Raw genomic sequence first — 16,557 nt, 5'->3', positions numbered from 1 at the left:
TTAAAATTTTAAATCTTTAATTTCTGTTCTCACGTTTTTCCTTCGTTTTGCTTCCAAAAGGAAAGGAGAGCATAGCTCCGTCGCCTGTACATTGTCCACGGCCTAGGGGCCGGGTCAGGTCCCGACCCCTACCGGCCGGCTGCTTCGAGGACGTGGGGCGCCCGGGGGTTCACATGCAGCCCCCGGGGCCGGGGCGGGGTCCGGGCGCCGCCTTATTGCTGATGTCCCGGTGCAGCTCGGGCCTGCCGCTAGGCTAGGCGCGCTGGCTGGGCAGCTCCTGGGAGATGAAGCGGCGCAGGCGCTCCAGGTACTGGCTGTAGAGCTCGATGTCGTTGTGCCCGGCACCCTCCACCCACAGAGGCTCCACGGCCTTGGGACAGCGCTCGTAGAGCGCCAGCCCGTGCGAGAAGTCGATCACCTCGTCCTCCGTGCCGTGGATGATGAGCACCGGCGACGTGATCTTGGACACCTTCTCGATGCTGCGGGGCGGGGCACGTTAGGCCTCCGCGCCCCAACACCGCCGAGGCCCCGCCCCCTGGGTCCCCGCCCCCGCCCGCGGACCCGCCCCGCTCCGCGCTCACTTGGGGAACGCGTCAAAGCAGTAGGTCTTCTTGGTGTCGGGGAAGGCGACGCGCATGCCCGAGGTGAGCGGGGAGTGCAGCACCACCGCGGCGCACTCGTAGCGCGAGGCCAGGTCCACGGTGGGCACCGTGCCGATGCTCTGCCCGTACAGGACGATGCTGTCTGGGCTGATGCCGTACCTGGCGGCGGTGGGTGCAGATCAGCCGCGACGCAACAAGCACACCCCTCCCACTGCCTGCCCTCCTAGTGCAGTCCCCCGTTCTCCGGGCAGGCTCCAGGTAATAGGGTGGCGCCCAGGCACCCTCCCCTGCCTCCCAGCCCCGAGGCGGTCCGCTCAGCAGGGGGGGCAGGACCCACAGGTGTGAGGGGAGCTGGCTGCCCGCAGCCCCAGGCCCCCGGCTCTACCCTCAGTTTCGACAGCATCTACTTGGTCACACCTGGGCAGTGCACCTGTGCGGGCCCTACCTGCGCCGTGTGGTTTCTGGGGGCAGATCCCTGGGGCCTCTCCTGCTCCTCCTGGTCACCAGGCCACCCCCACCCCTACACACACTCGACTAGGGCCACATGCAGAACCTGCTTGGGGCCCTCCTGTCCTCGCTGTTCGGAATTCGACAGCCTTTCCAGGTCGCACGGCAAGGGGGCGTGTCTTCCTCCCAGCACCCGTCACCATCACCCACCCCCTTGGCCTCGGGGAATGGAGGCAGCCTCGTCTTCTCTCATCTCAGCCAGTTTGCGGCCCCTCAGCTGCTTAGTACAACGTGGGTGAGCAGGCATAGCGGCTCCTGAGGGGAGGTGGGTGGCCACCACCTCCCTCCCTGGGCACCTTTCCTACACAGTGGCCAGGTCCTGACCCCCCCACGCCCCCTCCACACGGGCCTCCCCCAGCGCCGCCCCAGCACAGTCCTCTCCTGACCACACAAGGACCCACTCACCACCCTCCCACTGCAGGGGGCCTCCACGGCCTTCCTCCCCACACCCACATCCTGAACTCAAAGGGGGTGCCCCTCCTCCGAGTGGCCAGGGAAGGTCTTCGCCTCACCTGGGCAACCCACCTGGGCACCCAGGTGCCATCTGTACCAGTCCCTGTCCTCCGGCCCCAACCCCCAGGCCTCAGGGATGCCATTTGGCCTTGTGCCTACCACCCTGGCTGCTCCTCCCCGACCTGCTCCCTGGTTCACCATGAGCACTGCTGTGCTGAGCACCAGCCTCGTCCTATCACCCAGCTCCAGGCAGGGACCCCCAGCTGCCACCTGGCTGTCTCCACCTGGACAAACGTGACAGGTGCCGGATGACACAGCTCTTCTTTCCAGGCCTGCCCCGCCCCGGGCCACCACTTGGGCCCCAGCCTCCCACCCTCCTGATGATTCTCAGCTGTTGGGTCTGAGGGACCAGGTCTCTGGAGGTCAAGGCTGGCAGCAGGACAGACGGATGGATGACAGAGCTCAGACCCCTGGCCCTTTGGCGGGGTATGATTCTGCCAGCGACCCCCAGCCAGTGGGGACAGGCTGCGGCAGCCGAGTGTGGACACACACCTGCACCACGCCACCCAGCATGGGTCCCCAGCGCCAGGGTGGTGCCAGGGGACCCTGCTCCCAGGGCCTGCATCAGGGACTGCCTGGTGCATCACTCCAGCAACCAGGGCCCCGCCTCCCCAAGGCAGGCTGGCTGTGGTCCCTGAAGGAGCTGCTTGCGCCAGTCGGCCAGGCAGGGCCAAGATGGGGTGGCTCTGGGCAGGCAGAGGGCACCGCCTTCGGGAGGGTGGGGTTGGGTGGGTCTCCCTCTAGAGCAGCACAGGGCGCCGGGCCATCTCTGCACAGAGACTGAGCTATTGTGCTTCAGTGAGCGAGCACGGGTGGAAGGGGGCTGCCAGGACCTGGATGACCGGGGCGGTGGGGTCTGGGGACGGAGATGTAGACCAGACAGCGGGGGCCCTGTCTGAGTCAAGCAAGCAGCTGTGTGCTGGGCACCATGCCTGGGGAGGACCCAGCCTCTGGGAGCTGACCTCCCTCCAGCCACCAGGACTGTGCTGGGTACGAAGCTGCCCGACAGAACCTTCCAGGCCCAGAGGAGACCCTCCTCAGGATGAGGCCAAGCTCCATGACCAGAACCCTGATGCAGAGGCCCGGCCCCTCCCCGCACCCCAAGTGCTCCCTCAGCCTCGGGGCTCCCAGAGTCCTTTCACACCGCCCTCGCACACCACCTCTTGGGCTCAGGAGGGGCCTCATCCTCTGCCCGCCCCCTCCCTCCAGGCGGAACCTCCATTTCCATGGGGACAGTCCCAGGCCAGTGGCTCCCAGGAGGGGCTCCCCCCAGGGAGGCTGGAGGACCGCCCTCCCCCTGCACACCAAGCACGCCTGTCACCCTGCAGAGGGAACAGGGGTCAGGCCTCTTCCTGTGGCCCAGTGTGGCCGCAGACCAGCTCCCTCTCCTGTGGGGCTACCCACCTGGGCTTCCTCCCACCTGGTCTCACCAGGTCCAGCCACCTGTGAGGAGACACGCCTGCCAGCCCCTCCCCGCCGCGTGAGCTCACCTGGTGCGCAGGGCCTGCCAGGCGGCATCGATGTCAGCGTAGAGGTTCTTCTCGGAGGGCTTGCCCGAGCTCACGCCGTAGCCCGAGTAGTCGTAGGAGAAGATGTTGCAGTTGAGGCGCGTGCCCAGCCCGATGTAGAAGCTGCTCATCTGGCCCAGGTCCACCGCGTTGCCGTGCGAGAAGAGAACCGTGTACCTTGGGGTGGGCAGTGGGGAAGCACAGGTCAGAGGGCGGAGGGGGCAGGAGCCCTGTCGAGGGGAACAGTGCCTGGCTCTGCCCGGCGTGACTCAGGCCACGACACACAGTGGAGTCTCGGGCTTCCGCTCATCAAAGGGGGCCGCTGGGCCCACCGGTCACCTTCTTGGCACAGGTGGACCCCCAGCGTGAGCCCAGGAAGCCGCAGTGACCATCACATTAACGCCCTGGGCAGCAGCCACCTGTCTCCTGGAATTGTTCCTGTTGGAGGGACTCTGACGGCCTGAGGATGGGAGGCACGTCTGCCCACTGCTCGGAACCATCCTGGAGGATGAGACGCGGCCCCTCCGACCACAGGCAAAGAGAGCCATCCCCTGTTCACCGCGGTGCAGCTCTTCCCGCTCCTCCAGGGAATGACCAGGGCCGCCACCTCTGCCCTGTGCCCCATGGCGGCCCTGCCAGGCGGTCATGCCGAGGGCAGGTGACCAGGCTGGATCCCGGCCGACAGCCTTGCAGAGTTTTCTTCCTCCAGCCCCGCTGTGGCCCTAGCCCAGCCCAGCTGAAAGGTAAAAGCTTGCCCTTTGGACCCAGCCTGCTCTGAGGCAGAAGCAGCTGGAAGGCCCCCCTCTGCACCACTGTAGGGCTCCGGCAGTCAGACCTGGCCCAAGCTGCCAGCCAGGCCTCAGGGGCCACCGGCCCAAAGCGGGTGCCGGGCCTCACCAGGCACCCAGGGCCCAGGAGACCAGCCCTGGGCAGGTGAACACTGAGACCCGGAAGCAGATGGCTCCACATCGAGCAGGTGACGTGACACAGCCACTCAGAGCCACCCCCAAGCCTCAGGGTCCTCGTCCACAAGGCAGGGTGCCGAGAGGGCCCCCCAGAGGGCTGCACGTGGAAGGGCCCCCGGCAGTTCCTCGGTGGCCATGGGCAGATCTCATCTGCCGCCCCTTTGGCGAGAAGAATCCCCGGGGTACCCGCACCTCCAGATGGGCTTTCGCCGGTCTCTGGCCATCCAGGGGCCACCACTGGCCGAAACAAGAGCCCTGAGGATGGAGCACATCCTGGGCTCCCACCCCCCACCCGGTCCCTCCACCCTGGGGGGTCGAGTCCGCGTGGCTCACCTGGCGCCGGGCACGCAGCGCACATACATGCAGGAGATGCGGTTGCCCCGGCTGCTCTTGGTCAGGAAGACCTCGATGGTGTCCAGCTCGCGCTGGCTGTACTGGAAGTCGGCGCGATCCATCAGGTGGAGCTTCCAGCGCCCAGGGGTGCCGGCCGAGGCCCGCAGGGTCCCCGAGGGGGCGGCCCCGGCCCCACCGGGCCCGGGCTCGGGCTCAGGCACCAGCGAGTAGGTGGGCTCTGGAGGCAGGAAGGCGAGCTTGGCGGCGATGCGGCCGGGGCAGGGTGGGCAGCAGAAGAGGCAGCAGAGCTCAGTCACCGACAGGCCGTTCATGGCGGGCGCCGGGCCCCGGGGCGGGCCTTGTCCGGCAGGGAAGGGATGGGGGTGCTCGGAGACACGGGCAGGGGGCAGGGCGACCCCCGGCCACCGCCCCAGACGAAAGCCCCGTTAGGAGGCCGCAGCCCAGCCCCATCGCGGTCCAAGCCGAGCCCTTGGGAGCCTCGCAGCCTCGTGTGTCCATGTCGCACAGAGGGAAACCCTGCAGGGGGACAGCAAGATGTGGGGTTCCCCCGGGGCTCCCAAGTGACCTTGGTGGGACCTAAACCTGACCAGGACCCCGCCTGCCACCACCCTTCCTCCGCTGGCAGACACCAACTCTTGACATTTAAGCCCATTCATCAGTCCAGCCTCGGCCTGCAGGCTGTGCGGGGCGATCAGAGCCCTGGCCCACCCAGCTCTCCCCAGCACAGCTCCTGCTCCAGGCCCCGAGAAACGTCACCCCACCCCACTCCCGCCCCGTGCCTCTGTCCACACGGCTGGCCCAGACTCTGCCCTGGGGCCCATCACCATCTGCCACCCCCAGGTGCCACAGCTCGGCCAGGCGAGGACCGACTGCTGACCACAGGGACCCAGGAGCACGCTCCCAGCTCCCAGGGCCTGCGAAGTCCGGAGACAGGAGCCCAGGCAGAGGAAATACAACAAACAAAGGCTCTGGAAACAAAAGCAGGATACATCTCGAGGCTGGGAAGGCCTACTGGGCTGAGACAATGGCTCTCTCCAGTGCTTGGGGCCAGGCCCAGGGGTCAGCCTGCTGCGGGGGGAGGCAGGGCAGGGTCATGGGAGCCTGGGGTTCCTTCCCCAGCTCTGCCAGCTTAGGTGTCTGTGACCTTGGGCAGGTCGCTTAGCCTCCCTGGGCCTCAGTTTCCTCATCTATCAATCAGACACCACTCAGGTCACAGAGACAGTGAATAAGATGAGGGGAAAGTGGTGGAATGGGCCAGGCTCAGAGAAGAAACGCAGAATGTCGTGTGAAACGTGGCCTTGAACAGACTACAGCGAAATTGCTAAAGCAACTACAATCGTACATGGAGCTGCCAACAGGGAGACTGGAAGAAAATACAGAGGTTTGAAAATACAGAATACTCATTTACTACGTTTTCCCTACAGCCTGGAGTAAGGGAGGGACACACGCTCACAACTCAGTGTCAGCAGCAGAGCACCTGAGCCCGTTCTGTTTCGGGGCCACAGCATTTGTAAACCACTGGGCCAGGGACACGCAGAGGCAGAGCAGGTCGGCGCAGTCTGAGGCCCAGAAATACACCTGCTCCCTCCAGACCTGTGATCTGAGACCGGGGGCTGCAGAGAGCCGCATCGCAGTCACTCGGATGGGGGCACATGGAGTGGCATGGGAGAGGGTGGCAAAAGCCGAGGCGGGGACACGGACTGCCTCCAGGAGCCCCCAGACTCCCAGGTGGGATGCTCGCTTTACAAGTCCATCACACTGTTCTCAGACGAAGGCAAGTTTGCCCCCCGGGGACACTTGCCAAGGTCTGGAGACATCTTTGGTTGTCGTGACTTGGGGGCGGGGGGGTTACTACTGGCACTGAGTGTGCAGGGCCAGGGGTGCTGCTCAACACCCCACAGTGCCCAGGACGCCCTCCCTCCCCCTCCAGAGTGTCAACCAAACCGATGTTGCTCCAACATATTCTCAAAGAGGCCCAGGCCCCAACAGATGACACTGCACTGGTGCTTTGGTGACTTGGCGGGTCTGGAGTTTGGGTGGCACAGGGAAGGCTCGTTTTGAGAGGAAGGCCTGGCTGAGAGCCAGTGGGCAGGTAGGAGGCCTCTGGTGACCCGAGGATGAACAGGTATACTAAGGTGGACACGGTCCTGCTGACCAAGCCTCAAACTGGGGTGCCATCCTTGACACCTCCCTGCACCCTCAGATCCGCCCGTCACAGGGCCTGCTGACTCTGCCTGGGGCATGCACAGTCTCCTTCCTCGCCGGTCCCCCCCCCATCCCCGGCTGGGCCACCATCACCCACTCTGGGCCATTCTCACCCCAGCTGCCAAAAGATCTTTTCACAACACAAATCTGATCACGCTACCTCCCTTTTTGGGTGCCCCAGTAGTCCCCCTATTTTCAGGATAGAGATCAAAGCCTTCACCACGATCTGCCAGGTCGGCACCAGGCGTGGGGCCGACCTCTCCAGCCTCACGCATCTTGTACCTCACCCTCCCCTGATGAGCCCCACTGCCTCCTCCTGCCTCAGAGCCAAAGCCCCAGCAGTTCCCCTAATCTCACCAGACAGCCCGTGACCCTTGTCCCACCCACCCTTCACATCTCCCTTCCAGCACCCTTCCAAACAGGGTCAGCCCCCCACACACACTCTCATGGTTCAGATCTGTCTCTGCAGCTTTTGGTTGCACGTTCAACCATACCCCTCAAACCAAAGAGAAACTCCATGAGGGCAAGACTACTACCTGTTCTTGCTCAGTAAACACTGACTGAACGAATGGACAAAGTACCAGGGGCAAAAGGGAAAGGGGGATGCTACAGTCCGCCAGGTCTGACATCTGACAGAGACGGGGGAAGGTCTCTTCTCAAGCCACGCAGACCTGGGACCTCCCGCTGTCTTTTATGGATGTCACTGAATGTGACCTGAGAGCCGGGCCTCGGACTGGACAGAGCACACCCAGATGCCTCACTCACTGGGCAGGCACCCCTGGCACCAAGAGCCCAGCGATTTCACCCACAAGCACATAATCGGGCACCCCGCTGCCGGGCCCGGTGCAGGCTGGCAGTGTCATGAGGACCAACAAGGAACCAGGCAATTACAATACTCCAGGACGACCTAAATACGGACGACTATGACCGCACCTCATTCAGCCAGTCAGCCTGAAAGGCACAGGCAAAGTGCCGGGTGACAGGGAGCAGGGCGGAGGGGAGAAAACAGGCAAAACCCAGAAGTGACAGCGGGTTCCAGGAACTGCGGGTCCCAGGCTAGAGGGACACTGGGAGGAAGAGGAGAGCAGAGGGATCCTGGAGAGAGCCAGAGCTGGGTCGGGCCGCGCCCGTGAGCCCTACTGCAGTTTGGACTTCATCCTGGGGGAAAAGGAGGAGCCCTGGAGGAGTCCCGGGCTGGGAATGGAGCCCGTGGGTTAGGAGCTGTGGATATGCCCTAGCTGTAGCCTGGAGATGGGACTGGAGCAAAGGCTGGGAAGCCTGTCCAGGTGTCCCAGCCCGCCAGAGGACGCCCGCGAAAGGGCAGAGGTGTCTTGGAGACGTTTAGGAAGCAGGGCTCCGGCTGCTTCGGCGGATCCGGGTGTCAGGCTGGGGCACTGGTTCGGGACCGGGGATAGAGTCCGCGGCTCAGACAGCGCATTCCCCGAAGGCAGGGCCACGTACCCGCAAAGGTGAGAACACACCCCACGTCGGAGGGCTGAATGGACGGCGGACGGCCCTCTGCCGGAATCGGAGACGCCGTCCCGCGGTCCCTGGCCCTGATCCGGGGGTCCTCCGGCTGGGACCGCGGCCGCTCCGGGAGTGCGGGGTCTCGGGGGCGTCCGGCCGGACTGCCCCGGCCTCGCGGCCCGGCCCGGCTCTCCAAACGGCCGCGGGAAGCACTGACACCGCTCCGCGCAGCCGCGCCAGCCCCTGCAGGACACTCACCGCCGCGGCCCGCGCCCCCCGGCCCCGGGGCCGCGCTCCATGGCTCCCGGCCGCCCGCCCGTGCGTCCGTCGATCCCCCGGGGCCCCGGCCCGGTCTCCTCCGCCGCCACCGCCGCCGCTCCCCCGCTGGCGGAAGTGAACCTCACTCCCACCGCCGCCCCGGAAGTGACGCGCAGGTGTGCGCGAGGGCCGGAGGGGCCGGGGGCCAGGAGCCGGGCGCGGGGCAGGGTTTGGGGGTGGAGCTGGCTCCCTGGAGGGGCGGGGGCACGTCGTGGTGGGCGGGGCACTAGTGGGTGGGCGGGGCCAGGGCTTTGGGTTCCCCCTAGGTTTCAGGCAGTGGAGACTCACAACCATACATTCGATCCTTCACTCATTCCAGGGCCAGGACTCGGGTGAGGCAAGTGAGGCACTCGCCTAGAAAATAAGCTTACAGCGTGCCAAAAAAACTCAGTAGTCAACATAAAAAAAAATATTTTAATGCACTACTAAAAAACCCACAAAGTTTTGTTGGAACCAGGCCCCTGACTGGGGTGAGGCGAGTCATCCTGCCTTTATTTAAAATCTTGATATTTTGTTCATCATGGGTTCTTTTGCCTTGGTTTTGGCTTTTTTACTAATGCAATTAAAATATTATGGATCGGGGACTTCCCTGGTGGTCCAGTAGTTCCAGTGGTTAAGACTCCGCACCTCCACTGCAGCGGGCACGGGTTCCATGCCTGGTCAGGGAACTAAGATCCCGCATGCCGCGCGGGGCAGCCAAATAAATAAATAATATAATAAAATATTATGGATCGCGAGCCCCTCCCACTCAGCTCACCCCGCGGGCAGGGAGGCGGATGGTTACAGAGCTGAAGGTAGGGGAGATGAAAAAGGATGTCAGTTGAGAGCAAAGTGGCAGTGTGGCTGAAGGTGACCAGGGAACCTCTTCGAGGGTAGTCAGGGCAGGCCTTCCTGAGGAGTGACAGGGACAGGGCAGGAAGGCTGCAGAGGCCAACAGGGCCCAGCCTGAGGCAGGGAGATGAGTTAGTGGGACAGCCTCGTCACTCCAGGCCTCCGCCCTTTGCGTGTGCCTTTCCCTGGGCCGGCAAGCCTATTCCAGCTCAAAATCCGCCCCACCAGCTGCAGGCAACCCCAGGCCCCTCTCCTCCCCGGGGAGCCTAACCTTCAGCTTCATTTGCAGAGATAAGCCTCCCTGGGCAGCCCTCCCCCAGGGCCCCATTCCCGGAGAGGCTTAGACTCAGGAGCGGACACTGTCCAGAGGTAGTTTCCAGCCGGTTTCCTCTGGCCCCCGGCCCCGGGCTCAGCTGCCACCTTCCACAGCCATGTGCCAGGGGGCTGTTGAGGGGTGCCCCGGAGTCCCCCTGCCTCGGCTGCCCCCCTCAGGGCTCCTGGAGTCAGCTGTTCTCCTGAGGTCCAAAGGTCACACCTGGGCCAGGCTCCTTCCAGTTTCCTTGTGCCAGAACAGGAAGAGGCCTGTCCGCAGCCTCCTTCCCCCCCCCACCCCGCCCATCTTCCCCTCCAGGCCCTCTTCCCCTGGGCTAGAAAGGGCCAGAGCAGTGGCGCCTCCAGAAAGCCCAGCTCCACCAGGACTGAAATGCCCTAAGGGGAACACCTGTGAAGGGGGTGGCCAGGAGGTGGGGATAGGCTTAATCCCCACCCAAATGTGGCCTGCCCCGCTCCCACGGAGTTCCCCCACCAACCAGAGGGCACTCTGCAAGGATGAAGGCGCTGCTGTGAATGTCCCAAGGTCTCAGAAGGTCAGTCACCCCTCTCTCCTCCCCTCCCCAAAGCCCCTGCTTGGTGTTGCCATGCAGCTGCTGGCCCATTTTCCCCACCTCTTTTTTTTTTTTTTTTTTTGGTTGCACCACGAGGCATGTGGGATCCTAGTTCCCCAACCAGGAATCGAACCCATGCCTCCTGCATTGGAAGTGTGGAGTCTTAACCACTGGACCACCAGGGAAGTCCCTTCCCCACCTCTTTTGCCCCTGCTCTCTCTGCCCCAGCCAAACCATCCTTGCCAAGTTTGTTCCTACCTCAGGGCCTTTGCACAAGTGGTGCCTACTGCCTGGAGTGCCCCCAGATAGACACATGGCCAGCTTCTCCTCCTCTTCAAGCACCTGCTCAAATATAACCTCCTCAGAAAGCCCTCCCTGACCACCCCCAGTCAAAATCCCTACCACACCCTATTCATTTCCATCATAGAACTTGACATCATTATATTGAGTTGTTTGCTTGTCATCTGTCTTCCCCCCATTCCATGAGCTCCCCGGGGCAGGGACCCAGGCTCTTACCACCAGGTCCCCAGCTGTCTCCCATGCTGTCTGATGAATCAATGGATGCACAGGAGGAGGGTAGTTCCCAGCCCAGAGGAAGGCTTTCGGGAGGGTGGAGGGAGGCTCCACGAGCTTTTGGGTGCCACCGGCACAGACCTCAGGCTGGCGGGATGCTGTGCTTTTCCTTCTCTCCCGAGACACTCAACCCACTGGCAAAATAACGTGACCACAGGAATCAATGGTCTTAAAAGCAATCCTGTTTGAGGAAAAGATCAAGAGGTCACATATTTCCCATCCTTGGGGCAAGGGAGACACCGCACATGCGCAGAAAGCCTCCTTCGGGGACAAAAAGGAGGGGGCGTCACCCCATAATAGGTGATGCCAAGGCCCCCCATAGGCCTCTGGGCTGGAATCCATCTTGGAAAAAAGTTGCGCACACGTGCTGGGGAGGGTCCTAGGGCAGTTCAGGTGTGGAAAAATAAGCCAGATAATTGGCCAAAGGTAAACAAAGACCCGGAAGAACTGCCCTATATAAGTGACTTAACCACCTCTTTACTGCGCTCCTCCTCATTAGGGGGGACGCCCATATCCTTTCTGTCCAGGGGTGCATCTCTGCCTTGCTTCTGTCTTAACTAAACAAATTGTTTTTCTGTGTGCTCTGCCGCTTGTTGTGCTGTGTCTCTAATAACAGACTTTGTACCTGTTTTTTACAGTTTTTGCCTCCTTGAGAAATGCATTTTTCAATGGGAGCAAGAGCCAGGGGAACCTTGCTTCTAGCCTCTAGCCCCTGGTGGACCAGCGGCTAGGATTCCTGGTTTTCATCCAGGCTGCCCAGGTCCAATTCCTGGGTGGGGAACTAAGATCTCACTTCAAGCCCCAGCTCACTGCTGTCTCTCTCCGAGATCAATCCCACCTGGAGACATGAGTTCCAGCCCCGCACTATCCAGTATGGAGGCCATCAGCCCCAAGCCACTATTTAAATTGAAATGACTTGATTAGAAGTAAATAAAATTTAAATTTCACTTTTCCAGTCGCTATGGGCTAATTTTCAAGTGCTCAAGAGCCACCTGGCGCTGGGGGCTCCCATTTTGGATGGCACAGATGGAGAACAAGTCCATCACCTGGAAAGTTCTAGAAGCACCGGTCTAGCCCCTGAGCTCCAAGAGGAAAGGCATCTGCATCGGTATCCGTTTGGTTTCCTGTTGTGCCTACCTTTGGGCTTAGCATTCAGTCAGTGCTCAATGAATGTTTGAAGGAGGGAGGGAGGAAAGAAGGAATTCTCCTTGTAGGAATCAAAGTAAATAATCTGATGAAGATAGCAAGTTCTATCCATAGATGTCCACCCCTGCATTATTTACAATAGTGCAAAGTGTCCATCGACAGAGGAATGCATAAAGAAGATGTGGTACGTATATACAATGGAATATTACTCAGCCATAAAAAAGAACAAAATAATGCCATTTGCCGAGACGTGGATGGACCTAGAGATTGTCACAGAGAGTGAAGTAAGTCAGAAAGAGAAAAACAAATGTCGTATAATATCGCTTATATGTAGAATCTAGAAAAATGGCACAGATGAACTTATTGGCAAAGCAGAAATAGAGTCACAGATGTAGAGAACAAACTTATGGTTACCAAGAAGGGAAGGGGTGGTGGTGGGACGAACTGGGAGGTTGGGATTGACATATATAAACTACAATGTATAAAATAGGTAACTAATGAGAACCTACTTTATAGCACAGGGCAGGGGTCCCCAACCCCCGGGCCGCGGACAGGTACCCATCCCTGGCCTGTTAGGAACCAGCTGCACAGCACGAAGTTAGCGGTGGGCGAGCGAGGGAAGTGTCATCTGCCTCTCCCCATCGCTTGCATTACTGCCTGAATCATCCCCCCCACCCCCTCACCCCCGCCCCCGCCCCCTGCCCCCAGTCCGTGGAAAACTTTTCTTCCATGAAACCAGTCTCTGGTGCCAAAAAGTTTGGGAATGCTGGCACAGGGAACTCTACTCAGTGCTCTGTGGTGACCTAAATGGGAAGGAAATCTAAAGAAGAGGGGATGTATGTATGTGTATGACTGATTCACTTTGTTGTACAGCAGAAACTAACACAACATTGTAAAGCAACTATACTCCAATAAAAAAATAAAAGAAAATATAAAAGAAAACAGAAAAACATCCTCAAAGTGAAGAGAGGAAATTAAGTAAAAAGATTATGGTCAACCCTTGATGAAAAAAACTGCAGCCCTGAGGTATGCGGACCCATACTAGGCTGTCGGTCTTTTTTTTAAAAAAACAGTTTTGAGGGACTTCCCTGGTGGTGCAGTGGTTAAGAATCTGCCTGCCAGTGCAGGGGACACGGGTTCGAGCCCTGGTCCGGGAAGATCCCACATGCCGCACAGCAACTAAGCCCGAGCGCCACAACTCCTGAGCCTGTGCTCTAGAGCCCGTGAGCCACAACTACTGAGCCCACGTGCTGAAGCTACTGAAGCCCGCGCGCCTAGAGCCCGTGCTCCACAACAAGAGAAGCCACCGCAATGAGAAGCCCGCGCACCATAACGAAGAGTAGCCCCCGCTCACCGCAAGTAGAGAAAGCCTGCGCGCAGCAACGAAGACCCAACGCAGCCAAAAGTAAATATTTTTTAAAAAGTTTTACTTTGATTTATGTTTTTATGGGAAATATATTTACATGGTTCAAAATTCAAAGGGTTTAAAAGGCTGTGCAGAAAACATCTCTCCCCCAAACCTGTTGCGCAGGAAACAGATGACCCCATCCTAAGGCGGCCAGTATTCCCAGTTGCAACCGATTCAGTGCCGAGAAACCCAGGCATCTGTGTTCACCTGTGAGCAGGTGTAAAGACACAATCCCCATTCTTCTTCTTATTTTTTGATACATATAGTAGCTTTCAGCAACACTGCACTTGCGATCCTCTCATGCAACCCCTAGGGCTGGCCCACTGTTTGTGTACACAGTCCGCTCTTGCTGGACACTTAGGTTGTTTCCGCTGTGGGCGGGACAAAAACAGCACTTGGGGCATTTCCCACTTGTGGGCGGGACTTGCGGGGAAGACTCCTGGAAGCAGAGGATTCTAATGAGAAGATTCACGCGCCACATCCAGCAAACAGTGCAACCAGCGCAACTGTAGCCCACACCCCCGCCCCCAAACACACGCCACAGTGGGAACGAGGGGGGGGGACGCTGGGGTATGAGGTTACAGGAGATTTCTTTTTTTCTTCTTCATTCCTTGATGTGTCTTCTGAGTTTCTGTTGGTTTTGCCAGGCAAAGGGAGTCTTTCACTGTTAGGATCAGCCAGAAGCTGAGATAAAACTAGATGCCTAAGGGAAGGCTGGCTATTAAAAATTAATGTTTGTGGGACTTTCCTGGTGGCGCAGTGGCTAAGAATCCACCTGCCAATGCAGGGGACACAGGTTCAAGCCCTGGTCTGGGAAGATGCCACATGCCACACGGAGCAACTAAGCCGGTGCATCACAGCTATTGAGCCTGTGCTCTAGAGCCCACGAGCCACAACTACTGAGCCAGCGTGCCGCAACTACTGAAGCCCGCGCGCGTAGAGCCTGTGCTCTGCAACAGAGAGAAGCCACCGCAGTGAGAAGCCCACTCACCGCAATGAAGTTTAGCACCCACTCGCCGCAACTAAACAAAGCCCGCGTGCAACAATGAAGACCCAACGCAGCCAAAAATTAATTAATTAATTGATTAATTTTTAAAAATTAATGTTTGTGCTTCTGGGTACAGACCCAAAAGAACTGAAAGCAGGTACTCAAACAGATACCTGTACAGGAATGTTCACAGCAGCATGGTTCTCAGCAGCCAAAGGTAGAAGCAACATGTGTGGATCGATGGATGAACAAAACGTGGTCCATCCACACAGTGGAATGTTATTCAGCCTTATAAAGGAAGGAGATTCTGACACCTGCTACCATATGAATGAACCTTGAGGACATGATGCTCAGTGAGAGAAACCAGACACAGAAGGACAAATACTGTCTGATTCCACTCACAGGGGGTCCCCAGAGGAGTCACATCCACAGAGACAGGAAGTAGATGGTGGGGGCCAGGGGCTGGGGGAGGGGCTGGGGAGTCAGTGTTTCATGGGGACAGAGCTTCATTTTGGGAAGATGAGAAAGTTCTGGAGATGATGGCGGGGATGGTTGCCCGACAATGTGAATGTGCTTAATGCCACTGAGCTGTGTGCTTAAAAATGTTTAAGATGGAAAATTTATAGTATGTGTATTTTAACACAATAAAATAAATAAAACTTTATGAAACCAGGAAGTGGAGGGAGGGCTGCAGGTGGTTGGGGGCAGTGCCAGCCTCCTGGGCTGAGACCCGTGGAGTCACCCAGGACCTCGCGCTCAGAAGGGCCGCACCCATGATTTACTGCTCTGTGGCTTGTGTCTTGAAATTCCTCATAGTATTTGAACAAGGGCATCTTCATTTTCATTCTGCACTGGGATCTGTACATTATGTGGCCAGTCTTGGTTCGGGGAAAGGACTCAAGGTCGGGGTCTGGGACCCTGGAGTCGGTGGAGAAACGCCGCAATATGCAAGTTTGTCTTTACCCCACCCTGAGGGGAGAGGATGAGACCCAGTCAGGAAGTGGGCTTCTGACAGGGCACGGAAGGAAGTGGGGGGGAGGGTCTGAAAATAGCACTGCTCACCCAGCTGACTGCGGGTGGGGACGGGGAGAGGGGCTTGGATGGGACTTTTCTGAGGAAGCCCCCTCCCCGGAACCCAGCCCCGCTCCTTCCCTGGACACAGCCAGACCTTGCACCACGGCCCTACCAGCCCAGCCTCAGGAGTTGGGTTTCAAAGCAAAGAGGTGCAGGAGGACCACCCTAAGAGCTTGGATGAGGGTTCTCAAGAGAAGCAGAACCAATAGAATATATAAGGATACAAATATAGATATATCGTGGAGGCTTCCCTGGCGGTCCAGTGGTTAAGACTCTGCACTTCCAATGCAGGGGGTGGGTTCGATCCCTGGTCAGGGAACTAAGATCCCACATGCCACGCGGCCAAAAAAATAAAGAAAGAAAATTTAATAATATATAGATATAGATATATTGCTACCCAGAAAGAGATGTATAATCAGGATTATGGAGGCTGAGAAGTCCCTCTATCTGGACCTACCGTCTACAGGCTGGACACCCAGGAGACCTGGTGCTGTAAGGCCAAAGGCAGGAGGTGATGGATCGTCCTGCCAGCTGTCAGGCAGAAGGGACAGATTCTCCCTTCTTTTGCCTTGCTTGTTATTCATGTCCACAATGGACTGGTTGATGCCCACTTAGGCGAGGGCCATCTGCTTTACGGGGTCCACCAATTCAAAGGACCACCTCATCCGGAAAGCCCTGCACAGACACACCCAGAAATCAAGTTTAAAAAAGGAAGATATATTGGGAATTCCCTGGCGGTCCAGTGGTTAGGACTCGAAGCTTCCACTGCAGAGGGAGCGGGTTCAATCGCTGGTTGGGGGACTAAGATTCTGCAAGCCACGGTGGTGAGGACAAAAAAAAAAAAAAGATGTATCTTACAGAGCGTAATGTGGCACGACTGAATGAAATCACACACATACAGGCAAATGTTGCGACGGTAAAAAGATCCGTGGTGGCCAGGGGTTGGGGGATGGAGGGGATGACTAGGTGAAGCACGGAGGGGTTTCAGGGCAGTGAAAATACTCTGTGTGATGCCATAGTGATAGATGCCTCTCATTATGCATTTGTCCAAACCCGTAGACTGTTCACCAGGAAGAGTGAATCCGAGTGTCAACTGCAGACAATGGCTGATAATGACCTGTCTGTGTAGGTTCATCCTTGTCACAAATGTCCCATCTGGTGGGGGATGTTGATAGCGGGGGAGGCTATGCGTGGGGGGTGGGGAGGGGAAGTGG

At 58.8% G+C, this 16,557-nt stretch overlaps 1 protein-coding gene across 1 annotated transcript; it reads right to left on the bottom strand.

Moving 5' to 3' along the window:
- On the bottom strand, positions 1-8,538 carry ABHD17A (abhydrolase domain containing 17A, depalmitoylase). The gene is made up of 5 exons (XM_082456776.1): positions 8,380-8,538; positions 4,429-4,965; positions 3,113-3,307; positions 582-761; positions 1-479 (listed from the first exon to the last, which is right to left on the bottom strand). Exons 2-5 carry the CDS (start codon positions 4,758-4,760, stop codon positions 254-256), a joined length of 933 nt encoding a protein of 310 aa, XP_082312902.1. The 5' UTR covers positions 4,761-4,965; positions 8,380-8,538; the 3' UTR covers positions 1-253.
- Between the last annotated feature and the right edge of the window lie 8,019 nt (positions 8,539-16,557).

This window comes from Balaenoptera physalus, assembly GCF_965194825.1.
Source record: "Balaenoptera physalus genome assembly, chromosome: 3".
In the NCBI taxonomy this organism is placed as follows: domain Eukaryota; kingdom Metazoa; phylum Chordata; class Mammalia; order Artiodactyla; family Balaenopteridae; genus Balaenoptera; species Balaenoptera physalus.
The sequence above is the reverse complement of the archived record's forward strand: the minus strand, read 5'-3'. Positions and strand labels throughout refer to the sequence as shown.